This window comes from Poecilia mexicana, unplaced genomic scaffold, assembly GCF_051168715.1.
Source record: "Poecilia mexicana isolate PSO_F unplaced genomic scaffold, ASM5116871v1 scaffold_6, whole genome shotgun sequence".
In the NCBI taxonomy this organism is placed as follows: Eukaryota; Metazoa; Chordata; class Actinopteri; order Cyprinodontiformes; family Poeciliidae; genus Poecilia; species Poecilia mexicana.
In genome coordinates this window covers 11,235,120-11,261,088 of record NW_028263375.1, presented here as the reverse complement: position 1 = coordinate 11,261,088, position 25,969 = coordinate 11,235,120, and the positions used below count along the sequence as shown (strand labels likewise).

The following is a 25,969-nucleotide window of genomic DNA, read 5'->3' as shown; positions in this document are numbered from 1 at the left end:
AAGAAAAAGAGCGAGAAACGGAGAAAGAAAAGGATCCAGGCTGCAGTTTGGTTTAGATCTGAGCAGAGACGCAAGGAGAGCTGTTCAGCCGCGGATCGAGCCTCTTCGCGTGTAGTTTGAACTCTCGTGGATGTTTTCTTTCAAATTATTATTGTATTTTGTTTTGTTGGGATTGAACGAGAAACATCTCGAGGATTGTGGACTTGTGGTGCATGGTTCCTGGGATTTTAATCGCACCGAAGTGGGCTACCTCACACTCTGTACCGGTGTAGAAAGTCGATCCGAGGCTGTTAAAAGTGTTTCGGGCTGTGACTTTATACCGTCTCTGGTTGAAGGGTACAGGCTTGGATTATGTTGCTGATCGTGCTATGATGTTTTATTCGTTCCTATCAAACACATAAACAGTCCATTCCGCAGCGATCTGCCGCAGCTTTTGAGTTATTTACTGTGAAATCAGCTGAATGCATGCATTTTAAACGGAATGCAGCAGTGCATTTGTTGCATGGTTTTCTTACTCTAGATGCAACAAAATAGCCGTCAGTCTAATGTTGCGGTTTTGCCACCTATGCTCTCCAGTTGGCTGTGCATGCGACTGCACGGCATTTCAGTGTCATTGATGTTTTGCAAAGACAGGAATAGTATATCCGTTCAAGAATAAAGCCTCCCCTTCTAAATATTCAAGTTGTCGTATGTTCAGGACGAAACGCTCAGGTCTTGTGCGGCGACTCTGGAGAAGCCGTTTGATCCCAGATAAAGAAGGGGAGGATGGAAATGGCAGAAATAGTGAGGGCTGTAGGGACGATCTTTTTGGCAACAACCCAGAGAAAATTCCCAAAACGGAGTTCCGACCGATGACCCTCAGCGGGTCGTTTTTCGGGGACATAGGGAGCGTGTGCGCCGTGGAGAGCGGCGGCGGCGGAGGTTTCGGCGGCTTGGGGGTCACGTCGGACCAAGATGCAGGCGCGGTGTGCGTCCTGGAGCAAGGGAGCCCCCGCTCCGCGCTGGACAGCGAGTGCAGGACGGTGACGTGCTGCTTGTTTAAAGAGCGGGACCACGCCGAGGCGGCTCAGGGCACCAGGGATCCGGGGTCGTGCCACTTCATGCTGAGGAGCCTCGGACCGGGAGACGGCAGCAGCTCACCCGAGGCGCAGGAGGCGATGCCACGCACTGTGTTGGAGCAGGAGCTGAAGGCGGCAACGTACTCCTTGCTGAAACGGCTAAAGGAAAAGGCGCTTGATACCTTGCTGGAGGCGGTGGAGTCCAGGGGAGGGATGCCCAGCGACTGTGTTATGATTTCCAGGACAGAGTTAATCCTGGGTGGACATGTGGCATCCCCGCAGCTGCTTGTGTGCAAAGTGTACCGATGGGCTGACCTGCAGCACACGGCCCAGCTCAAACCGCTCTGTGAGTGCAAGAGCTTTGGGGCCCAGGACAGTCCAACCGTATGCTGCAACCCCTATCACTACAGCCGGCTCTGTGGGCCAGGTAAGGACACTTTTCCTCTAACCTGCATGTCTAAAGCTGCTCTTTTCTTTCACTGGTCGTTGTTACCTCTTAGTAAACACAAACTAACGCCCAGGTGAACCAGAACCGACCCAATGCATAAGCAAAACAAGCGAAGCTCTAAAGAAACACATATTCTCTCAAAGTATACTCTAAAATGAGCTATGGGCCTGTTAGCTCTTTGCCAGGTCATAACCCTATATCATAGCTAAACATGCCGTTTTGTACCTGAACACAAACAATTTCATGTCCATTTGCACCATTGCAAATGAGTTTATTTTTCACTGAAGTTGAGGACTGATTCTCACAAAATTCCCAACTATGACATTATTTAATTGAGTTGCACTTTAATCTCTAGAAACTTAGCATTACATTCTGTCACCATATTTTTGGTTCTAATCTTTTTCATTTCTGTTGGTTCCTAGAAAATGTGACAAACAGCTTGTGAACATTTATTCTTAATACCACTACAGTTTTAGTCACTTGTACCTGACATTTTTGTATGAATTGGTGCTGCACATTGTTTTGTACTAATCACATGACATTCTGGATAATTTAGCTTCGTATATTAATATTTCATCCCTTCCTGTCCAGTCCAAACCAGATTTATATTTGAAGCACTATCCAAAAAATACAAACTCTATTATTTACTTTTATTTGCTTTGGGAATCTCACGTTTGGGAATCAGAACTGTACATTTCTATAAGCTATTATGCTATGACCCTTGATTGAACCAAATTAATTATCAGTGATGTCACTCTTGGAGATGCCATTTACTGGAGTCACAAAAACACATTTTCTGACAGCTGTTGTCAAATTAGCCATCCAACGTCTCCTTGGAGGGTCTGAATTGATGCATGGTCAGTGTGAAACATTGCGCTGTTGACATAACCATTTTTTACTAGAATACAAATCAATCAATGCTGCAAAATGACAAAGGTGTGTAATGACCAGCACCCCTAAAAATTGAACATTTGTTGATCAAGAATCAGTAGGGATCTAATGAGATCCCATGCCACAAGATCCCTTGAAAATGTTACAGTGATTCCAGATTGTATTCTGTCCTCTCCCACTCCATCCAGTTGGTGTCTCAGTATGACTTTATCTGTTTAGGTTATTACATTGAGCCCTGGATATAAGGGCAAGTGCATTACGCTAGACACTCTCAATTTATGTTATTGACTTTTAATTTAAGTTTGGAAAGGTCCTACACTTTGCCAGTTGACTTGACAAAGTCGTCTGGGATCAAGGAAGCTTTCATTATTTCTAATTGTTTATAAACTACAATTTTGGGTGCCTGGAAGAAAATAGAAATAGTGGCCGAGATACCGATAAAACGTGAAACTCTGTAAAAATGCTACAACCGAGTAACCCTCAGCCACCAACCAAAGGGCTCTGTCAGTTTTCTTATGGAATCCAGACATGTTTTGTAATTTAAAACCCTGAGTACTTAATAAAATCTGTGAATCTTAGTTTCTGGAAAACTTTGTTAATGTCTTGTCCTGTTCTTATGGCAGTAATATTGTGCTTTGTCTTGGCTTTGTTAGTTGAATTTATCACTACACAACTACGTTTAACAGTCCTTAAATGGTAGTATCAGAATGTCTAATGTGTTATGCACTGGCTGTTTTTTTATCGTTTCGCTTAAACCTGAACCCTTCTTCCCAACTTCACCATGTTTTCAAAATGCTGACAGTGGTGGAAAATGTTTGATGCTAGGCAATTACAGAAAGTGATCCCCCAAATCAAATTCTGCTTGAGACCTCACTGAACTTTGAACTAGCTCTGAGGTGAACACTGAGCAGCATAGCATGTGTCAGCACAGTGTAGTATGCTTTTTTATGGTCCAGTGTGTTCAGGGAGAGGATTACCGCCACCAGTTGTACTCTCAATGAGCAGGTAGAGTTTAACCCAAACGCCTAATGTTGCATCATATCAGTGCATCGAAAACGCAACTTGCTGCTATGCTTGCTTGTTGTAAGCAGTGATGTTTATCCGTCCCACAATCAATGAACTGTGTTGTGTGATGCCAGTAGCTCCGGCGTAACCATTGTCCTGTGGTCCTGCAGCTGATGAGGGCCCAGGAACGGGGTGGTATGGGTTGGTTGTATGAGCCACTTTTATATCGGAAACAGACAAAACAGCACAGTGAATCACACAAACCCGTGTAACGTTATTCAGTGGAAAAAAGGCATGAGGGAATCCGAAATGTCACAACATAACTATGAGGAGATTAGTCAATTTATTTCCTTCGTTATCTTCTCAGCTTTATCAACTTTTTCTATCAGTCTTTTTTTATTTTTCTGGCCTACTTTGATACGCAGAGAAAAAAAAAGCAGAGATTCTTGTTTGATTAAATGGATTTTAATTACCATAATTATCCATCCTGTCACATGAGCAATTTTGAAGTTGCAGTGATGTAACACTCATTTGAGTCAATTTGGCTGTGCTCAAAAGAAAATGTAGAATCTCTCTGACTTATTAGAGACTTAGATGCCAATACTTGATTATTCCCCATAACAGAGAACAACACATCTATGGATTTTATTCAACATTTTGTTCATTTTTCTTTTGTGCTGTCATTAAAACACTTTTGGTGAATAACTTAAAAATTGAGAGTAGCTCACTGCAACAGTGTGTAGACAGGATTGAATTGTTTTATATTATGAAAAGCAACAAATATTAATGGAGATGCACAACATAAAACAACAACAACAACAACAAAAAAAAACATCCAGTTAGTGGAAATTGATAGTTTCCCCTTAATTAGCTCTAAACAGTGATCGCATGCTGAAGAGTTAGAATGTTTCTTTTCTCTAAAAGACACATCAACACTAAGAACTTCTATCATTTTCAGCCTGAAAACACATCGAGAAACAGCAAGTACTTTGATACATTTCTTTAAGCTGTGTAAAGATCTGTGCAGGTACAAAGATATGTGCTTTAATGTGTAACCTGTAATCCTTTATTTCCTGCTGAACTTAAACTGCTAACTCTATCAAATTACAAAGAGCACTTTTTTCCCCCTGTTTTGTGTTGTAGTCCTTTTAAAAAATATCAGAGTTGAACTCTTCAGGGCAAACCTAAGTTTTATATTTATAATAATCTCATATGTTAGATGTATTTAGTACTGTACTTCTCTTTGGAGAATAACACAAGTATAACAAGCTGATGTTACTTTCTCTTTCCTGTAATTAGCTGAGTAACATATAAACCATCTATAGATTGCCAACTGTACTTTTAAACAGGACATACAGTTGGTTAAAACACATTCCCTGGTTGCTCATCATCATGACTTTAAGCTGTAGGAACGGTATGATAGAACCTTTTAGACAGTGTATTTTAATACCAATGTCAAAGGCTTCAGTGTATCTGTTTTAAGATAAATCTCTGAAAGCCTGCAGCATGTGTGTTGCTGTTTAGCCTCACCCACAGATTTGGACCTGCTGCCCAACAGGTCACTTTCAGTTAGTGCGTGTGCGTGTGTGTGTGTGTGTGTGTGTTGTGAGCTCTCCACGGCAGAGCCTCTCTGACCTATATTAAACAGATTCAGTTTTGGCAGGAGCGAGAGTGTGATTTGGAAAACCTTAAACGCTGGGCCACTCAACCCCAGTGACCCGATGACAAGGCCTGGTATCGTGTGTAGAGATGCGAGTGTCAGTATTTCTGTCTCCTCGCTGGCACATGGGGCGGATTTTCCATAACATCTACGTTTATTAGAGCCAGCTGGTTATGACAAGCACTTTTAAAGTCGTAGAGCCAACAATATCACAATTTGTATTGAAGCAAAGTTGAAAAACTGACGTAGCTTTTGTGCTCTTGTTCTCACGTATCACTGTTTATTGTAACCAAGGTCGGGTATCTTAAATGTCAGCTGATAAACTATAATTAAAACATTACTTTTGGGGGACATTTCACTCATCTGGAAATGTAGATGTGAAATCCTGCCATGTGAGCTTCCTTCCCAGTAAAACACCCAAGATGAATTGGAAGCAGAGTGAGAGAGGCACGTACCCCATATTGGGACTAAAGCTCGTAGTAGGCATAGCTCACATGCGCTCATGCGTGGCCCAATAGAACTGGTATTTCTTTCACGCTATTCAAGAAGAGCCGCTTCGAATCCAGGCTTTAATCGCTTCTTTTGACATTGTTTGTAAAAAGGGGGAAGATAGAAGTAGAGTGGTACCAAATGCCGTTCAGTTCGAGGAATAAATTTTTTATTGAATAATAGTTTAATCATATGTGAGACTCTGAAACGTGTCTAAAATAGTTTGAATCGCAGTACTGGAACCCACTAGTTCTTAAAGTGTTTATATAACCTGTAGGTAGAGATCTTATTTAACTCCAAGTGGACAGAAAGTTTTTCCCTTTTAATTCGCCAGGCATTATACTTTTGGAATGAGATCAGTTTCAAGTTGCACTTTAAAAGCCCTTTTTGTCCTGAGGAGGTCCCCTCATGCTATTTAGGTGAAGGAGTGGTGATAATATACAGTTTGCATACTGCTGGCGCCAGACTGACTAGCTGTGTATCTGAGTGACTGAGTTCAGATCCTGGCAATTACTGCCGCCACTCTTAAAGGACCCGCTGCTATTATGCTTTCCTCCTTCCCATTTTCCCTGTAGGCGAGGTCACAGAAGCTCACAAAGTTTTCTTTCCTTTGTGCTCTGCCTCTTGTGCAAGCTTCTCTCCATTTCTTCGCTTTTTATTAGATACAAGCGGGCTCTTTGGGCGGAGCGGCATTAAAAAGCAGAGTTTTGGTCATGTTTAATAAACTGCTAACTTCAGGTTATGGCCAGACAGTGGTCTGCATCAATTAAATAATACATGATTAAACAACAGCAACAAAAGTTTTCTGTTGAGTTTATTAGCATTTTAACTAGCTTGTGAAATAAAAGATTTGTTTTTATACTGTGCAGATGTAGCCTGCGCTGAATTTGATATGTTTTCTTGCGTGGAAGCCCTTGTTGTGGCTTGAATTCAATTCTGCAACTGTGGCTTTTTTTTTTTCCTTTGCTCCTTTGAAAGCTAAGCAGAACTAATTTAATATTATTTTGTAATTACTTACATATAGCTAATTCTAAATATTCCACAGCTTTTATCTTTCCAGAAACAATGTTGTACTGCATGGTCCATTTTACTCCCAGAAAAAAAAGTTCTACCTTACTTTAAATGTATATATATGTATATATATATATATATATATATATATATATATATATATATATATATAACAAAAAGATGTTTCTTAGATTATTAACATCACGGTTTTGTGTTGCAGAGTCACCTCCACCACCATATTCGAGGCTTTCCCCGAATGAAGAGCACAAGCCACTGGGTAAGAAACAAATACTCGGATGAACTTTTCAGCCATTGAATTTTTCAGAGCTTTCTGTAATACCTGAGATATTCATATTTGATTTTTCTCGTAACATACTCACGTCATTTACAAACAGACTCAGCTTTATTGGCCGACACTGTGTGCACAAACAAGGGATTTAGCTTTTGTTCACGCCATACAGACATTAATTATAAATATATAAAATTCAGAGGAAAAAAATAAAGGGTAAAGGAAACATTATGTACGTCCATGTGTATGTACAAAACCATATATCAAAACATTTTTAAGATTGCTCAGCATTCATTCAGTATTTTTACATATTGAACATAATCTATTGATTTAATTATTGTAGTTAAAGCAATATCATTTTAAAATTGGCTTTTAAAAAGTTAGCCTACATTACTCATCAAACAACAACTGCTACTAGAAATAGAGGAGAAGGTGAACAAGCCCATTACAGAGTCATTTAGTTTAGTGGGTAAGCTGCAAAGCAGACGCCAATAGTGTTGCTATCTAACAATCATAATATTCCAGTAGCAGTTGTACACTCTCTTATCTGATTTGTCACTCTGCCAAAATGTATTTTCTCTCACGTATCCAAAATTCTGTTACACTAGCAGTTTAAAAGTTAGTGAAGGCTTCTTCAAAGCTAATTTAACCGAGTGCCATTAGCTTAACGAGAAGTCTTTATTTCCCAATTCTTCAAAATAAGAGTCTTAAACATGGGCACAGAGTGCTGTGCTTAAGCAATCACCTTCTCACCATGGGCTCGTAATTGCTTAAGGAGCTACTAGTTAGTGTTTGTGTCAAGACAGCCATCGCCATAAAAAAGAAGGTTGTGGCGTCTTCATATTGTTAGCTTCATTACATTGCTATTGCTAACAGCATCAGATAATGCACATTTTATTTGACTAGGAGTGCATCTTCATGGATTTTGAAAGGAATAAAAAATTGTTTCAGGGAGAACAAAATGACAATGGCAGGAACAGAATCTAGACTTTTTTGTGTGTGGTTGAAGAGGAAGAAGAAGGAATCAGGGAAACCGGATCAGTAGATCAAACTAAATGTGGGTTTGAAAGAATGAAATACTGAAATAGCATCAGAATTTTTATGGAACGTTGTGCCTAAATTGGTACGTTTTAGACCAATGATTCAACAGCATGTCCCTTGTAAGAGGGAATAACCAATAACCATACACCAAAGAACACAAACAGCCTAACTTGGGGACACTGTTGTGGTGTTCATTGCTGCTGCATGATCTGATAAACATATATAGCCATCATAAAAAAAAAAAAAAAAAAAAAAAAAAGATGTGACAAAGACACAGTGTACTTTCTGTAAAGACAACGATTCAGTATTTCAAAATTAATTAAAATCAGGATTCTGACTGGTTACATCTTATTGGAGAAAACCTCAGTCCTGAACTCAAATCACAAAGAGAGCCTTTGATGGGACTGTCAAGGCGAAATGGAAAATAAAAATTAAGGAGCAGGGAACTTTTGCATCTGCGACAGACTGGCGACCTGTCCAGGGTGTGCCCCGCCTCTCGACGGGAACGTCAGCTGGAGATGGGCACCAGCAGCCCTCCTGACCCCAATAGGGATAAGAGTGTTAGAAAATGGATGGATGGAACTTTTGCATATCTGAAATTAGATAAAAGTTGTCAGGTTCATATGAGACAACAATTCATTTTTTTAGTAGGTCAAAATGTATTACTTCTGCCCTTTTTGGGGGGAAAAATGCAATGTCTTTCCAGACATTTAATCATTTTGGTCTACGTATTGTTTGATGAAAATGTGGAGCCTGATCACTTACAAGAGCTGCAAACCTCATTCCAGTTCAAGTTACAAGCAGGATTTTAAGAGAACATTAACACTAAATCCTGGCCAATATTGAATTGAATATTGAATATACTAAGGTGTTGATGGTATGACGAAACCATGTGGTGTTTTTGGACATGTTGGTGCGAAATTTGCACATGTTGAAATTATTTTTACAGAGTACTGAAGAGCTGCTATCTCAGTACACTTTCTTGTTTCTACCTTGCAGATCTCTCAGACTCCACTTTGTCGTACACTGAAAGCGAGGCAGCCACCTCGCCAAACATCACCCCAGGCGAGTTTTCAGGTGGGTCTGTTTTTACAACTTTCATCGGCCTCAAAATAGGGACTCCCAAAGAAAAAATGTTTTGACCTTAAGGTCGTGATTAATGATTACATGGAGGTTGTCAACAAAGAACTGTAAATATTGAAGTAGTTTTTCAAACGAGGGCATCTTTTGAGGACTTTGAACATTGGAGAGAGGGCATTTATGTATTCCAATGTTATGTGATTATAATCAAGGGACAGGAAAAAGAAGACATGGTTTTCAAACTTTTCTACAAATTCAAAAGTGCTCTATGCAACTGTATCCATCTCCCTGATCCGATACTTTGTAGAACATCACTGCAATAAAAGCTGCAAGCACTTCAGGGTATGTTTTTAGAAGCCTTAAACATCTACAGATGGAAATCTTTCCTAGTGTTCTTTACTTAATAGTTCAAGCGTCAGAATGGATGGAAAACTTCTATAAACGTCAATTTTCAAGTCTTGCCATGAGTCCTCAATCAGTTTTAGTCCTGGAATTTGCCTGGGCCATTCGAACACATGAATAATGGCGTGATGTAAACCACTGTGTTGTAGTCCTAGAAGTTTGTTTACAGTTGTTTACCTTCTGATAGGTAAATCTTTTCCTTTGGTTCCTCTTTTTTGCAGTCTCTAACAGATTTTCCCTTTTGAATAGAAGTATATTTAGCACTATTCATCTCCTGATCAATTTTAACATTAGTTTCTGTCCCTTGCTGAGGATAAGCATTCCCACTGGATGCTACTGTCACCGCCATGTTACAAAATGGGGATGTTGTTCTTAGGATGATATGCGTTTTTTTGTTTTTGTCTTTTCTGACCGGAGCGGCTTCTTCCTTTCAAATTTAACTGTGTCGCAAAGCATTTTTTGCCACAGTCAATGTTAAATGCACTGTTTGGTTTCAAATTTCTATTTATAGTGTTTAATGGTAAGACAGAGTATATTAAAGTGAAAGTAGGTTCTTATCATTTGATATTTTTATTACACTACCAAGTAGGAATGTTTGTAAAATCATGTATCTACTGGCAGTTGTGTTGTTTGACAGACTGTGTTGTTGGTGATCAGTGTGCTTCTTATGCTTTGTTTTCTGATTGAATTGCAAGTCAAATCCTAATTTATTTGTAAATCAGAGTTTCAGCTCAGTAATAAATTTATGTGTGAGGAACACTTTCGATCACAGAGGTTGAGCTTTGGGTTTAAGTCTCCCTTCCCGCTTGCAAAACAGAATATTACTATTAAAGTTCAAGTTTCCTGAAGTTTTCCTGAACTCTTTATGTGCATTGCAGAAGTTTAATTTTCAAGTTGTACTTTATCACCATTCAAAGAGAAAGGTTTCATTGTAAGCAGTGGAGGGGCTCAAAGGGGCGTGTGCTCTGGCTCCAGCGCTGGCCTTCCTTCTTCTGTTTTTCTTACAGAAATATTTGAGTGGGATCAAACCGTAATAAGGTCCAAGATTGCTCTGAAACAGACACACACACTTAGTTTTCCATATGCATGTGGGCAGACCCACTTCCATGCGCAGCTCTGTCTAACCTGACTGAGTGGGCTGAGGGGAGGGGGCTAGAAATGGAGTTCCCTCTGTGAATGTGACCACACCAAAGGAGAGGGTTGGAAATCCTCCTGTCCTCCTGATTTGAAATGAAACACTCCCTTCTCCTGGTACAGTAAGCATGCCTTTCATTCGCCCATTCATGAAAGGGTCACATCCAGCGTCCACAGGATCAAACGAAGTAAGAGCCCTGGCTCCGGAGCGGGTGAGGACCAGAGTTTCCTGTTAAAGGGTCTGCCGCGGCTCAGGGGCCCGGACACTGAGACGTTGACATGGTTACCTTGCAGAGATGTATTAAGTCAGCAGAACGCCCTCCTCCTTCGCAGCACGCACAGGCTGTCACCACCTCAGCATGGCCCGGCGACACTCCCTGAGTCAACAAATGAGGGGCTTGTCAGAGCGCGCACCACAATTCCTCAGAGGCTCTGGTGAGGGAGGATCAAGACATGGGGGCTTTGGTTTCTTCCAGCTATATTGGTGTTTGCACAGGCCAGTTTAGATCACACTGCATCGGCGCACTCGGCTCCGTGGGCTTAAGAAAGTGAATCACCACTTTGATGTTGCGCATGATGTTCTTTTGTTTAGAATATTTGCATTTGAATTAGATGTAAAGCCATTTTTCAAAAAGGCATCTGCTGCATTTACTCAAAGTCCTGGGATCAAGACGTGTCCACGTAGGGCACAGACCATTTCTCTTGCAAAAAATATTAATAATCCTTAAATCTTTTTCCATTTTGCCAAACTATATCCCTTTAATGAATTAAGTAGTTTTTTTGTTGTTTTTTTTTACACAAAATAAAGCTGAATTTGGAAGAGAAAACAAAACAATATTCACGAATTATCTTTTATTTCACGAGTTAAAACTTTAGGAGTGTGTCGTTCATTTGTTTTTAGGCTTCTGAGTCAATCCCAGCTGTTCCTGCAGTTACAGCTGTCGTTACTTTGCTGTACAACTCCACCAGCTTTGCACATCTCTAGACTGGAATGTTTCCCCATTGATCCTTAAAAAATAGTTCAAGTTCAGTCACCTTTAAACCATAGTGTGAGGAAGAATTAGTTTTCAAGTCTTTCCATAGATTTTGAGGAGAATTTAGGTCTGGACTTTGAGGAGAATACCAAAAACAGCATGATGCTGCCACCACCACATTTCACTGTGGGCATGAGTTGTTCAGGGTTATGTGAAGTATTAGTTTTCCTGCATATATTAGTTTTTTTTAGGTAGGCCTTCCCAACAAAACTGAATGAGTGGTTGTAATGTGACAAAACGTTAAAAGGGATTAAGTGGTATGAATGACTTAGTGAAGGCACTGTTTTTCTTTTTTTTTTTACAGTATTCTGTGTTGAACATCAAAGCTAACTACAGCATGTGTCTGTGTGTAACCAGAGTTGTTTTGGATCCACACTCCAACTGTCATGCAGAAACAAGTAAGCCTCAGTCTTGGGGGCATTAGCTAGATGGAGTGTTGTCAAATAATCAACTTCTGTTTGCAGCCCAGGGCTACAGAAATACCCAGTGAGCATTCTTCTGCATCACACAATGGCAAAGAAACAGATCGGAACTGGTTGGTGTTCTAGATAAGCTTGCTCTACCACTTTTCAGGGTATATTCAGTGGAATTTGAATAGCAATTCTCTCGACTCGCTGCCTTGTTGCGAAATGTCATAGTTAATTAATCGCACGGTTCTCCATGAGTATGTTGCAGCATTTTTGCAATATTTCTTTTGCCACGTTCTGTGGGGGTTTTGACTATTTCCAGTTCTCAAAAATGTATGTATTACTATATTAGCACCACCAGGCTGTCTGATTAGTGGATCATGTTCTCAGCTCTGTACCCTGCGCTATGATATACCCCAGTGTGTGAGGGAATGTGGTTTTCCTGGTCCTGCTCTCCTGCTCTGCCTGCACAAAGCTGGGGCTTCGTCTTGTTGGCATCAAAATTAAGCCTTTTGAAGCACGTCTCATTGCTTCCTGAATGACTGTCCGAGGGGAGGTTTACACACACTGACGTTTTGTCCTGTCGCATTGTCTCTGACATCGGGAGCTCTTTAAGTTTGTCACTACTGCTCACCAGCTGTTCCAGTGAAAATAGGAAGCCTCGGTACAATGTTTCTGTCTCTTGCAAAGGTGTTGATGTACTTCAACCTTCTCTGCCTTTTGCATCACATCACATGCATAACCTTCAGCTTATTTCATTGGCATTTTATCCAGTATATCGACACAAAATAGATGATTTTTGGTGCATGTATATACCAGCTGCATATAGAAACTGAAATTTGAGGCCATCCATCTATGCCAAATAGCTCATACTTGCGTGGATTGGATGAATAACATTTTTGAACGTCAGCTTTCACTGATCCTTTCTTTATTTTTGTCTCGACTTTGACTGGGTCATTCTAACATGACTATGCTTTGGTATTATCCACACTGTTGTAGTTCTAGCTGAATATTCAAGGTCATTTGGAGTGCATAGTAGTCCTGTCTACATATGCTCCTACGTTGTGAATTTTTGTTGTACTCTTTGCATTATTAGATGATGGATTTTTCAGTTCTTTGCCAGATGTTTAAAAGTTACGATATTGTTTTATAACCCAACCTGATCACAACTTTATCCCTGACCGGTCTGTCAGGCGTTACTACTATAATGCCTCGTTTAGTGTTTAGATCTAATCCCGCCTGTCCGATCAGAGTCCAACTGGTGGTTGAAACGCCTCACCACAAAATAGCGAAAAAATGAGGAATGACTAAAGACTTTTTGCGCAGCACTGTCTTCATACATTGATCAAGTACTGATGCCGTCTTGGGGGCAAGCCTATTCCATCAACTTTGCAATGTACATTCACCAAAGAACATAGTCTATCTTCTGCCTTCCCTTTCCTTTGATCTATTGCAGAGAAGCTGAAAGATTTAAAGTTTCTCGATGAGGATAATAAACTGTCGGGATTACCTTAGGCAAGAGCGTAAGCAGGTGGAGCAGAATCTATCACAAGAATCGTATATCAACAGTGTTCGAGTTGCAAAAGTGTCACGGACTCTCTGAGCATTCTTTCTGCAGAAAGCGCCTCTGTCGAGTCCACTCAGGTATTGACTAATTCTTCCATGCAGAACAATGCAGTTGTTGGCTTGATCTCACAGACCTCAGCTGAGTTATGGAGCAAATTGCACTGAAAATTTGTAGTGTGCGTCACACAGTGAGACTGTGAATAGGCGTTTGCAGTCCTTTTGTTTATAAATCTGCAAGTCTATTTATCTTCCTCTGTGTCTTCATATGGATCCACATTCATACATTTTCACTCTGGAGCTAAACAAATTAAGCTATGCAATCAATACTAATCACACTTGCTTGTCTGTGTCAGGAAGAGACTATCACTCCCCATCAAATCATTCCCTCTGTCTGTGTCAGAGATGGGTGGAAATATGGCAAATTATTAGGCAGTGATGCTTCTCTTGATTAATGCAGTTCAGACTTGGCCCATTCTTTGCAGATCAGACTGTGAAAGCTGCTGAGATGTGTCTGTGTTATTTAATGCTGAACCCCTTCCTTGGACTACAGACCCCTGAGTGATATAGCACGGACCCGTCTTCCCCCTCAAACCTGGCACATGGCCTCAGGTTTCTACCGCAGCCCCGAGCCTTCCCAGCGCCTGGCCGCCCACACTCCCTCAGGAGTCAGAATGCTGCAGGATACGGGATGTGGAAATAATGTGACTCGAGTGCTTCCACTCGGCCTCCCAAAATCAGGTTTTGCGGATTGTTTATTTGAGGGGAAGGAGGCCTCAGACAAACATCCTGTTTTAAAAAGCTGCCTGGGTTTTGTAGCAGTGCAAGGCGGTGAATTGCCTCTTTGACAGTGGGGGGAGAGAGTGAGGAATGTTAAAGAGAAGGCCAGTATCTCAGGGGACGTAAAAGGGTTTCTCCTCACCCGTTTGTCATGTCCAGTTTGCGGCGTCTGTTTTAAACTGTGGGCGGAGGGTTATGACTATACATCCTGAAGGGTCTTGAGCTGTGTTCGCTCTGTGGCGGTGCAGGGCTTGTACCCACAGTTCTCGTCTCAAGTATCCGTTCCTGTCCTGCGAGGCTAGCTTCCGTTTCCCCTTACGTAACGTGTACACACAGAAAAAAGAGCCATTGATAAAAGTGATAAGGCCATTTTTCATTTTCCCTTTCTCAGCATTGTTATACTGTATTGTGTCAGATATCTGGCCTGTTTGTTTCTGGCTTGTGCTGGAACAGTGAGAATCCTCCATAGAGTTGCTCTGACCCACTGCTCTAGTATAATATGCTTTTTTTAACTATTGTTGTCATGGATCATTAGAATAATATTTGAAAAAAAATGTTCAGTTTTGCAAACTTCAATAAGATATTAAAGGTAACTTCTAAGAGATAAGTCTCTGACAGGGATGTAGATAGGGATTTCATACCTATTGATACCTATTGATTGTGTTTTTTCTTCATGTGAGGCCTGTCGTGCTGTAGAAATGTAACTTTACAGTAAACATTTTTATCATCTTTATCTGACTCAGACCTGGGGGAAGCGAGTTTAGTTGTCACTCTGTTTATATTTTTCGAACACTAATTTGTTTTGAGAGGTGACTCGCAGTCAGGACTGCCAACACAGGTTCTCAATGTGGTGAGGTAACGTGACCTCTCCACGCAGAGTGAAAGCTGGGCTAATCTAAAGCAGTCCTCAAAGCGAGCTTTGACTCCACTTGCATGTCAACAGAACTGCATTTCTGGGGCTTTAAAGAAACAGCATTTACCTGTTTCTGCTTGGGGAGCTTTGTGGTGCCAGCGCTAGTGTGCGTTCAGCTAACATCTCACAGGCTAACCGATAGAGAAGTCATCACACATGACTGGAAACTGAGCAAATTTTCCGAGCTCAGTTAGGATTGTGTAGAGATTTTAGAACCGACTGTACAAAAAAAAAAAAAAAAGTGTGAATAAACAACATAAGGTGTGCTACGATTCTGCCACAGCAAATAAAGAAATTCAGCTAATTTTGTGCTCTGGGAGGGCTCCTGCTGCTGCCATCTTCACTCCCCTCACACCACAGAGCAGCACCCGCCTGCCTCCACCAAAAGGGCCATTCATTCAGCTCAGGGCACAGGGTTACAGCAACAAATAAAGAGCGTGCAGTGCCATTAAATATGTATGGAATGTCCAACTGTTAGTTTAGCATTTTCGTGTGCCTCCCCTCAAAGTGAGTGAAGGAACAATACTCCATTTGAGCAGGCCTGTGTAAATGTGTTAGAGCTTGCTCTGTGAAGGTGGTTCCAGTAGTGGATGCAGTTTTTTATTTTCTGACCATTTCACCCTCAATTATAAATCCAGACACTGGCCTTGGTTGGCTATGATTTAGACCTGTGGCTTGATTGAGGGCAAAAATAGATTCAAGATTTTTTCCCTTCCTCCCCAGAGGAGCATTGACAGTTGTGCCTAAGCCTATGGCTGTCAGTATTTTTAAAACTCAGCATAGCCAGGGCATTCTTGGAGCCCGCTGAATGCTGTGTGTGGATTAACTGTTGAATCCGGTGTCATCCTACATCTCTGGACGAGGCTCTTGCAGCTGGAGGATAATGATAGTGGGTGACTGAAGGAACCCAGCATTGTGTGAAAGCATGACAAAGTTTTGTAGAGGTTAACTTAAAAATTAGGTGTCATATATTTATTTATTTTTTATTTTTTTTTTTTGCGGTTTTTAAATTATGAAATTATACCCATGACAAACTGGAACAATTTTATGTCATGCAGTATGGTTAAAACCGTGTTAATGTGGTTCCAGATAAAAATGCTTGAGTGAACTTATTTTTTCTGAAAATGGGGTTCCCAAAGTTAGGATTGGCTACCACCAAATGTGAGCTCTTGGGATACTGTTCAGAAATTGAACCTAAATAATAAAAAAAATGATAATAGTAAAGTTAAAGATGACATTTATGCTGTGAATGTCAGCAGACATAACAAAATAGCACCTACTAAAAGATGATAGCTTTAGATTAGTTGGCATTATGAGTTTCTTATGCTACAACATTTATAGTTTCTTTTCTGTTTTAAAGAACAGTAATGGCAACATGTTAATTTTGTTACAAACACTGTGATACAGAGAAATATTGTGTTTTCGTGAGGTTATCATTCTTTTAGAATCATACACTAACCTGTTCCTAGTAGGAACTGTCTTCATTTCAGTCTCTTATCCTGACATTTGGAAAAGTGTGTAAGACATATCCTGGTCTTTTTTGTGAGATACAGTTCCCTTCAAACCTTGCTAGGAATACTTTTTAAATGAACAAGATGACAAAACAAACTGTGTTCTGGAATTATGTTTTCACAAGTGGTTGTCATTACAGAATGAAAGCATGCATATTCTTTAGCTCACAATGATTGGGGTCCTCTGGGAAAACTATATCTACTTCTGCCATGTGTGCTTTGCTTATCTTTTATTTGTGTACATTTCTAAAGTCTTGCTGGCCTGACTTCGTGCAGTCCGGCTGTCGCGTTTCAGGGTACGGCTTAGATTAGAGTTCTGGCGAAAGCTTTCCCCCACTCTTGTTTGCGACTGCCAACACATAATTTACTTAATGAAATCCTGCCATCCCCTGTAAGCTCTGTATTTTTTATTTTTTTTTTTTCAGATGTTGACAGGGACGGACTTTACGAATAATTGGAAATGTTCGCTCCTTCATTTTTAATGAATGTCTCTCTTGTTGTGAGCGCTCTGACTTGGGGGAAACAGTTGTCTTTGTTTGGGGAGCTAGTGTTTGGATGCCCGCGGTGAAGTAGTGTGAGTTTCAGTTGAGCAAGTGTTGTGATTGAAACAGAAACTCTGGTGCCACATTATCCTGACAGAACGCATTCTTCTCACAGACTCTGATCCACTGGGCCAATCAATAGGAAGCCATTGTTTGAACAGTAGCTCTGTCCATCATAGCCACCTTCACCTCCCAGCTCGGTGGTAACAAAATACCTACCTTTCTCCTTAAATTAGTCAGACTAATATTATAAATTTCCATGTTACAGTCCATTTAGATCCAAACCTTTCGGGCCAATATAACAGCATTGATCAAATTCCTGATTTGGATCTGGCCCCTAAACCTAATTCACACCTTAAATTCAGGGAACACTTAGCTGAGGCTCAATAAATGACTGCATAGAAGAGATCTGATAGTATTGTAGCATTCTGCTTTAAAAAGCCACTTATTAATAAAAACGATGTTTAAAGTCAACAAAGCAGCAGAACAAAGTCTTTTTCCACACATGGTGAGCTGGAGCCACTAAGAAAAGAAGCCAAATAATTTACAAGTCATATTCAAGGAAGGAGGAAGCATGATGATGTTAGCCAAAGTCTTGGCAGACATCTCCCTGTGCAAAGATCCTCAGTCGTTGTAAAAAAAAGTATTAATAATTCTTAGCATCATGACTGGCGAACCAGTTTGGGATTAAGTGGAACCTAGTCACCGTACGTCTGCAGATCATGTAATAAATAAGATGAATTCAGAATTTTATCTCAACAAAGTGAATTGCTGATTTTCTGTCGTATAAAATGTGTACTTTCTTTTCTTTATAAAAAAAAAACACTTAGATTGCAAGTAGATTGATAAATAACTGAATTAAACCTAATTAATACATTTATATTGAAATTTTATATTCATCATGTGGTTAAATACTTTTTGTGTTTGGAAATATGTCACCTTTGCAAAACATTGAAACACTGAAAATTAAAAGGCTGCCAATTCTATGTCCCATGGCATATGCAGCTTACCTGAGGCTGATTGTGATATTTTTACAGTATTTTATTGAATATTATAACTGCCTCTGACTGTCTGCAGCCACTTCCAGTTGTTGCTACCCTGTACAAGACCCTGAGTTGTTTTTTAGCAATAGAGAGAAAAAGTTTCTCAAATCAAAACTCCTTTTTTTTTAAAGAACCTTTAATCAGTCTAGAATACATTAGTTCAGGAATAACTGTTCAGCTTCTGTTTAGAGCAATATTTATGCTTATCTCAAACTAAGATAGTCATAATGACAAACAAAAAAATGTTCTTTCTGTTCATTCACAAACAGAATAAAAGTGTTGCACAGTATTTTATATTTTGGATTAGAGATGATGTAAATTTAATGCAGATTTTTTTTAACTGTAGTTCGGTAGTCATTTAATTCAATGCAGCATAAGAATATGTGATTCAGACCCGAACTCCAGTGTCACCAGGCTCCATCAAGCCATATTTTCCTGGAGTGCTTCCACTGTAACAACACTGAGCTTGAAGACTATGCCATCAAGTATCTTGTCAGCCATACTGCCATATGGCAGTATGACTGACTGCTCCCTGGGCAGTCAGCCATACTGCCATATTGCCCATAATAAAAACTGTTATTTTTTTGTAACGTTCACAACATTTTTAGTGTCTTGCTGCAATGTAAGCTCTGTTTATTTATCTTTGTTGTTTGTGGAGATAATGATTGGTACTTACTTTACATGAAAATGTATTAAGTTGATCAAGTTAACATTTTTTATAAAGTTCGAGTGCTCATACACTTTTGTGTCAAAGACAAACTATCAGCTGCAAGCTTTCAGCAAATTAAATAAAAGTAATTTGCTCATCACCAGTTGTTTCAGGCATCTCACCTTATCAGAGGAAAAATGCTTCGTCTTTGCGTTTCAGTCAGTTGTATTGATGACTCAGTATGAGGCTGACACATCTAAAAGTTGATAAAAACAAAAAAACAGTTGTAAAAAATGAGAAACAAACTCTCCTTGCTGCCCATGAGGCCTTAACCCGAATAGGAAGCGAGGAGGTGCAGCGAGGGAGGGGTTCAGGAATGTGCTGGGTCTCCCCTACGCAAATCCTCCAGCCCACTTGGCTCAAACCTCCTTCACACACCAGCAAACAAACACGTTCACACTTACACACAAAAACACACGCAGAAAGAAAGGTTGCATGAGGAGGTGAAAGAGCGCAGCTAACCCAGCAGGATGTTCCCTGACTATTTTGCTTTCGATGCTCTCTCAGACTCCGCCGACTTGTAAGGCTGCCTGTAGATTTGACATATTCACAAACAACCCCCTGCAGTTTTCACAGAACTTTTACATGCCCTGGAAACGTCTCCCAGGCCTCTCTGGGATAACTTGACTTGTGTATACAGGAGAGTTCCCTCTCAACCTCAACGACTCCGCTATATTACCTTCCTTGGCTTCCTGTGCTTTTTACACCCTCTGTTGTTTATTGATTTAATTTATGGATTCTGTTAGTTATCTGCTATCTGGGGCACAGCACTTTTCCTCTCTCATGGGGTCATCCTCAAAACAGAAACAGAGGAAGTGGATGACAATGTAAAGCATTCCCATTGTGACCAGGAAGGTTTGGTGACTGGATTCTGTTTCTTGGGCTCCCACATTGTTTTCTCCCGGCACGTATCTCTGTTGCTGTATCTTTTGCTCTCCTTGCTCTCTCTCGGCAGAGAAAGACCAGACCTCAGGGAGAAAAATCCATAGACATGTAACAGCAGCTCCAGTTAGCATGTCTGTCTGATAAAGCCGACTTTGATGGCAGCGATAGCCTAGACGCCAGCCTAAATGTGGCCTGCTCAGTAAAGCCTGTGCTCGCCATCGTCCACAAAATTAAAGCCATACCATACACTGGGGCAAGAGGCTTGGGGTCACTTTGCTTTTACTTCACATTGTTGTTTATGGATTGAGAAGGGGGGTGGGGGGGAATTACACACAGGTATGCTTATTTTGTCAAAATAGAAAGATCAGAATGTTGAGACTGATTTCTTATCTGTAGGTTTGGTAAAGCTTGACCTGCCGTTCTCATTGCTCTTTTAAAACTAGACTATGCGGTGAAAGAACATCGCTGACAATCACCTCTGTGCTGTAAGCAGCCATCACTGTTAATATATATCAACTATCCATCCACAGTAAACTACAATTCATCACTTGGATTTTGACATAATTTGTAAAAGTTCAGCTTTGACAGCAGGTTTAGTTTTACTGAAACACACGTATATTGTCCAGAGAGGAAAACAACACAGTCTTATACATTTCTGAGTTAATATGAATTGATGTATTGTTTGCAACTTATATTGTTAATTTAGTGCATTTGACATGTAAATTCATTTTGTAATTATTGAGAAAGGTGCAGGTTTAAACAAGATTTGTTCTTGTTCTTTTCACTCGAGTATTATAAGTGTTGTAAGAGAATGTATTAATGATAAAACTTGTTAACTCGAATGAATAAATAATGGGTTGACTTATTGACTGATTGACTGAGAATGAAGATCATTGTCTCTAAAATTTCAAAAGGCAATCAACATCTCCAAATCCAGCTGAATTTGAGAGCACAAGAAAACAGATCACCTTAATTGCTTCCTCTTCAAGTTTATTTATGAAAAGGACTTTAGGATCTTTGTCTCTTAGCAACTGTGTTGTTTGTAGGGCAGCCTGTTAGCAAGAAGGTGTGGTGCTTTCAGTGATTGGAAAAGGATTTTATCTCTGCAGTTTTTTGACCAGCCGATTGTTGGTCAGGCGAAACTATGACTGTTTGCAGTCGTAGCTGTTGGTTTCCTGACCTCCTATCCACTCTGAGCCTCTCATCAGTTTGCTGGAAGAGACTTTTAGCTGAAGGAGGATCTAATCCCTGGCACAACATCAGACACTGATGCACTCCTCCCCCCAATGTAAAGAGCCTTGCATCCATTTTGTGTTTCTCTTTTCCCCCCACGTTTCACTCCTATTAAAAGTTTCTGAGGAATCGGTGCTTTTCGTATACCCACTCATTTTATGGAGAGATGAAATCTAACAGAGGGTAGGTGGGGGGTGGCCCCAGACCCTGATGGGGAAATGTTAGCACGGAGGGGAAGCTGTTGTTTGTCTGCCTGTCCCTGACACTCGGCCTCCCATTCATCTCACTCCAAGGCTGCCGATCCGTGTTTACCCTGGGGCAGCTCTTCTCTGATTCTCCCTCTGTTCTCACCCATCCCCTCTTGCTTTTCATGCTTTCTTTAAAAGCATTACTGGATGATCATCAAGGATTGCCATTGAAACTTTCAAACGCTCATTTTTGTGTACTTAGCAGTACACAAAAATGTACTGCTAAGTACACAGTACAATTACTGTGTACTTAGCAGTAATTATCCAAAATCACCACTGAGTGCAAAGCAGCCGGGATTTTTTTTTATTTGTATTTTTTTTACTTCGTCTTACCCGTCGAAGAAGCTCCATTTATTTCCATTTGACGTAAGCAGGTTATGTAAATGACTTACCTAATTATATATACTGTGTAACTTCATTGCAATGTCAGTGTATGTATCAAGATCAAAAAGTGTCGTTTGATGATTTCTCACCTTAAAAAGTCGCAGAGAAACTGATATCATTAACATTTACCAGCAAAATTGTCATCACATTATTTTGTGATGTCAAGCAGCCCTATATATTACTGTGAAATGGTTGTTAAATCTTCCAAATGCCTTTATAATTTGCTTTAGAGGAGCCAGATTTTCTAGTAATTCTTTTAAGTGAGCTTCAACAATTGTTCTTCAAAATTTCTCAGGGTCTTTCAGCTTCTTGAAACATATAACGCTCCAATAGGTACAACACTGCTACCTGCTTAAACCATAATGTTTTTACTAATTATAGAAAATCTGATGGACTGAACACTTTTCTTCCGTCTATTTTGTGAATTTAGACCTAGAAGGCGTTAGTCTTCATTAACTCCAACTCCAGTTGTTCAGCTCGTTGCCTCAGGCTGCACAAAGTAGGAAATGCAACATCCACGCCACTGTGGAGCCCAACAACCCTGAGACTGACACTAAGAGGAGAGGCTTTTGAGAATAAAATAACAATAATAACATGCGCTACAATTCTAATGGGTAAACTGAGCTGTTAAAAGGTGGCAGGGTTAAATGGATGCAGAGCGCCAGTAATTGCTCCCAGCCGTCATCGCTCCACCCAGAGCAGACCCTCTTAAAAAGCAAGACGTAGAGTCTGAGAGAGTTGGGTGTCCATGTTGTGGTCAGGGAGGGGGAGGAGGACACGCCCTGACTTCGCCGCCTCGTGTCTGAACTTTGAGTTTTGCTCCCGGCTTCGCTTGGATCTGTGTCTGAGTCACTTTATGGTCCACCGCTACTAATCAGGGCTTCATACCCACTGAAATTTGTTTGTGAAATATAGTTGGAAATGTGCAGAGTGTCCAAACGTTGAAATTTAAAAACGCAAAGGGAAGATGTCTGCTTGTAAAAGCGATCTGTTGAAATAAAATGTCCTTGCAGTTGGGAATGACTGAAAACATTAAGTTTGATTATTAAGATCCACAATATAAATAAAAGAAGCTAACATATATAAAAGATACATTGCTGCATGATTGATGTAAAAACCATGTTAAAGAAGAAAAGCCTTGGCTGATGGAGTGCTAACATAAAATACATTTCCAATGTCCCCTTCTGGTTCTGCTTCCTGCTCCTCTCTTGCTTTCTGATTAAGTCTGAAAACTAGATACAATTGTCAAAACTTTCTGAGGCATTAGCCATTCAGAGTTTTCTCTTTGTCTGAGCTACCTTGATGTGTGGGCTCCGTTTGATTTGAGACAACAGAGGGCCATAAATGAGTCGGGGTTGTGTGGCCGGGCCAGGCTGCAGTTAAAGCTGAGCTCAAGAGTGGAGGAGCTGGAGTGTGGAATTCACTAATGGCACATGCATGTTGGGGCCCCTGAAGAGAGGGGGTCATTTCAGCCATCAGTGTGTGCGCAAACACACGGAGTGCCTGTCTACAGCTGCCCCCCCCACCCCCCCACCACTCCACCCGCTGCACGTCCACGCTCACTCCGTCACTCTTTTCCTCCCACTGACCCCTCCACAATAGAGCGCCTCAAACCAGCAGGCGTTTTTGTCTCTGCAAGTCTGGTCAACGTTTTTGCTAATCTTTGAATAAACTTTACTAGTGTGGGTCACTCAGCAGAAAGCTTTAGTTGGGTAGGAGGTGAGCGAGGCATTCTGGTGCTGTGTGGATCCACAATGCTCCACCTTAAAGGCGTTTGTTAATGGGGTGGGCGGTCATTAAGCCCTGAGAGCAGAAGGGCTGAAAGGAATGGGGCCACAGGCCCAGGCTTTAAATCCTCTGTGCCAATAGACTCTCTGAAGCAAAATAATGGCATCACTCTGTGTGTGAGTTAATGGGAGCTGATAGCATGAAGGCTGGGGGGTCAGCGGGTCACAGGCTTGTGCTAAGTTGTCAGGGAGCTGAATGCCGTCCCTGGGCCCGCAGTGGGGGGAAGAGCCCAGTTAAGGGGGAGGGGGACCCCCTGCCTGGCCTACTCCCATCACCCTCCCACCCCACACACACACACACACACACGCACACACACACACACACACTCCTGTGGAATGTGAGGAAGACAAGTGAAGAGGAGAAAGGGGGTTCCTTTACTTTTTAGCAGCGGAGGGAGAAGGAACGGATGTGAGATCATGGAATTCTCCCTGAGTTTCATTCCTATTTCTTCCTTGTCCACTGCCCTCTCTCCCTCTGCTCATACCACAGATTTTATGAGCTATATAAATGTTGAACAGCAACGAGCAGAGTGGACTGAAACGGTCTCTGGGAGCAGTCATCAGCGTGTGTGTGTGTCTATGGTAAAGATCGAAGTCTACCTTGGGAGCAGTAACTCACTGTGGAGTGCTGAGGGCTGTCACTGAAAAGAATTCACTGACTGCAGCCATGAAACTGAATTAAGAAGCTGATTTACTGGGCTGAGATGTTTAGGAGCAAGATGCCAGCTTTGTTCCACTGGAACAATGAAAGGCATTATGAAGTAAGCGTTGCCTTTTAAGTAAACTTTTTCAAAAAAGTTCCAACGTGGCTGGACTGTATGAGTGCTAAAACGCTGTTTCATTCAAGTAAATATGATCTGCTTTAAAATTGCATGAGCAGAGAGCACTGAGCAGCTCTGCTAGGTGGTCAGTGATTAATTATTACAGTGCCCTCTTGAGACTGAGTGAGGAAGTGCATATTCTTTAACTGAGCTGACCTCACTACACCCTCAGGGTATGTATAGTACTGTGTGTGAGTGTGATATGATATTTATGCCAGGGTTATGTTTCAATAGGGTGCCTCCTTCAGTCGTTTTAATAGTGTGTCCATCTGCTGTGAACAATAAAAAAGAGATAGTTAATCCCTCAGATCTCAACCATTCCTTTTTAATAGCTCTGTTTACTTTTGTTTATGTTTTGTTTAATGACTGTTTCTCTGTCGCTTCCAGATGCCAGCATGTCGCCAGATGCCCCGAAGCAAAGCCACTGGTGTAACGTGGCATACTGGGAGCACCGCACGCGCGTGGGCCGCCTCTACACAGTATACGAGCACTCCGTCAGTATCTTCTATGACCTACCTCAGGGAACAGGCTTTTGCCTGGGCCAGCTCAACCTGGATCAACGCAGCAGCACCGTTCTACGCACGCGGGGCAAAATTGGCTACGGCATCCTGCTCAGCAAAGAGCCCGATGGAGTTTGGGCGTACAATCGAAGTGAGCACCCCATATTCGTCAACTCGCCCACGCTGGACATGCCCAACAGCAGGACTCTGGTCGTGCGAAAAGTGATGCCAGGATACTCCATCAAAGTGTTTGACTATGAGCGCTCGTGCCTCATGAGGCACTCCCAAGACTCGGACTTCCTGGATGGACCCTATGACCCCAACAGTGTGCGCATCAGCTTTGCTAAGGGCTGGGGCCCCTGTTACTCAAGACAGTTCATCACTTCCTGCCCTTGCTGGCTGGAGATTCTTCTCAACAACCATAGATAACACAAACGGACCCTACAAACTATCCCAAATATCATCTACCTAGATTTAATATAAAGTTTTATATATTATATGAAATATATATTATACATGTAAATACAAAGTCATTTTTACAATGTCATTATTTATGTATGGTGCAATGTGTATATGGACAAGAGGAAAAACAGAAAATGCACTTTGGCAAGTTTATATATATATATATATATATATATATATATATATATATATATATATATATATATATATATATATATGAACTTGAGAATTTATACAGCAAAATTAGGATGAGCCTGGATTTGGTGTATAGTTTTCATATACTATTAATATCCAGACAAAAAGCTAACGCCATTCACACATTGATAATAAAGTATTCGCATATTGATTCTGCTTGGTCTGCATTATTAGCTTGTTACAGCACATTCACTGCTTCTCAAGGTACCACTTTATTTACAAACACTCATAAATCACTCATAAACATTTAATAACCATGTTTTAATTAAGCTGTAAACTTTTAGAAACTATTCACTTTCAGACTTTTAGTTCAACTTTCAGAGTGAGAGCTGAGCAGGACTATTGTTTTGGCAAACAGTGATGCTCCTTCAGTGTTTGAGGTCTCATATTACGGTCTATTAACTGTCTATTAATGTTTTTAGAAAGTGTTAAATCTTAATTATT

The 25,969-nt window shown here is 40.9% G+C and overlaps 1 protein-coding gene across 1 annotated transcript; it reads left to right on the top strand.

The window, feature by feature from the left end:
• On the top strand, positions 1 to 25,676 carry smad6b (SMAD family member 6b). The gene is made up of 4 exons (XM_014998823.2): positions 1 to 1,485; positions 6,783 to 6,839; positions 8,892 to 8,969; positions 24,756 to 25,676. Exons 1-4 carry the CDS (start codon positions 690 to 692, stop codon positions 25,295 to 25,297), a joined length of 1,473 nt encoding a protein of 490 aa, XP_014854309.1. The 5' UTR covers positions 1 to 689; the 3' UTR covers positions 25,298 to 25,676.
• The last annotated feature ends 293 nt before the right edge of the window (positions 25,677 to 25,969 follow it).

Excerpts from the sequence above, each read along its gene's own strand:
- smad6b (XM_014998823.2), top strand. The coding sequence starts at position 690 with ATGTTCAGGACGAAACGCTCAGGTCTTGTGCGGCGACTCTGGAGAAGC. Across the intron at positions 6,840-8,891 it reads TGAAGAGCACAAGCCACTGG|ATCTCTCAGACTCCACTTTG; the intron begins GTAAGAAACAAA and ends TCTACCTTGCAG. Across the intron at positions 8,970-24,755 it reads CACCCCAGGCGAGTTTTCAG|ATGCCAGCATGTCGCCAGAT; the intron begins GTGGGTCTGTTT and ends TGTCGCTTCCAG.